The 374-nt window shown below is 48.7% G+C and overlaps 1 protein-coding gene across 1 annotated transcript in view; it reads right to left on the reverse strand.

The window, feature by feature from the left end:
- The window catches only part of LOC103520254, an 11,908-nt gene extending 11,579 nt beyond the window's left edge, over positions 1 to 329 (reverse strand). Inside the window, exon 1 of the mRNA XM_008485344.1 lies at positions 21 to 329. Within this exon, the coding sequence (XP_008483566.1) occupies positions 21 to 329 (309 nt within the window). The remainder of the gene's footprint in view (positions 1 to 20) is intronic.
- Between the last annotated feature and the right edge of the window lie 45 nt (positions 330 to 374).

The raw sequence follows: 374 nt of genomic DNA on the forward strand, positions 1-374 counted from the left end.
TCATCTCTGAGTCGGCCAGCTTCTTCCACAGATGAAGCACCCGTACAGATGTCATCAATATAGGTGTCGGAATCCAAAGCTTGGGCAGCGAGTGGAAACCGATGGCCTTCATCCTGGATCAGCTGTTTGATTACTCGCAGGGCTTGATATGGCGCACAAGCAACACCAAAACATACACGTTGAATCTCGAACTGCTGTACAGGGTCTGATGGGCTGAATCTCCAGAGAATCTGTTGATAGGGACTATCTCGGGGATCCAACTTGATGCAACGATACATCTGTTTGATGTCAGCAGTCAGTACAATCGGATGGAGCCTGAAGGTCAACATGATGTCGGTGATGTCGTTTTGTAGCTTGGGACCTACCAACAATGC

The sequence above is a fragment of the Diaphorina citri genome, unplaced genomic scaffold, assembly GCF_000475195.1.
Source record: "Diaphorina citri unplaced genomic scaffold, Diaci psyllid genome assembly version 1.1 scaffold3367, whole genome shotgun sequence".
In the NCBI taxonomy this organism is placed as follows: Eukaryota; Metazoa; Arthropoda; class Insecta; order Hemiptera; family Psyllidae; genus Diaphorina; species Diaphorina citri.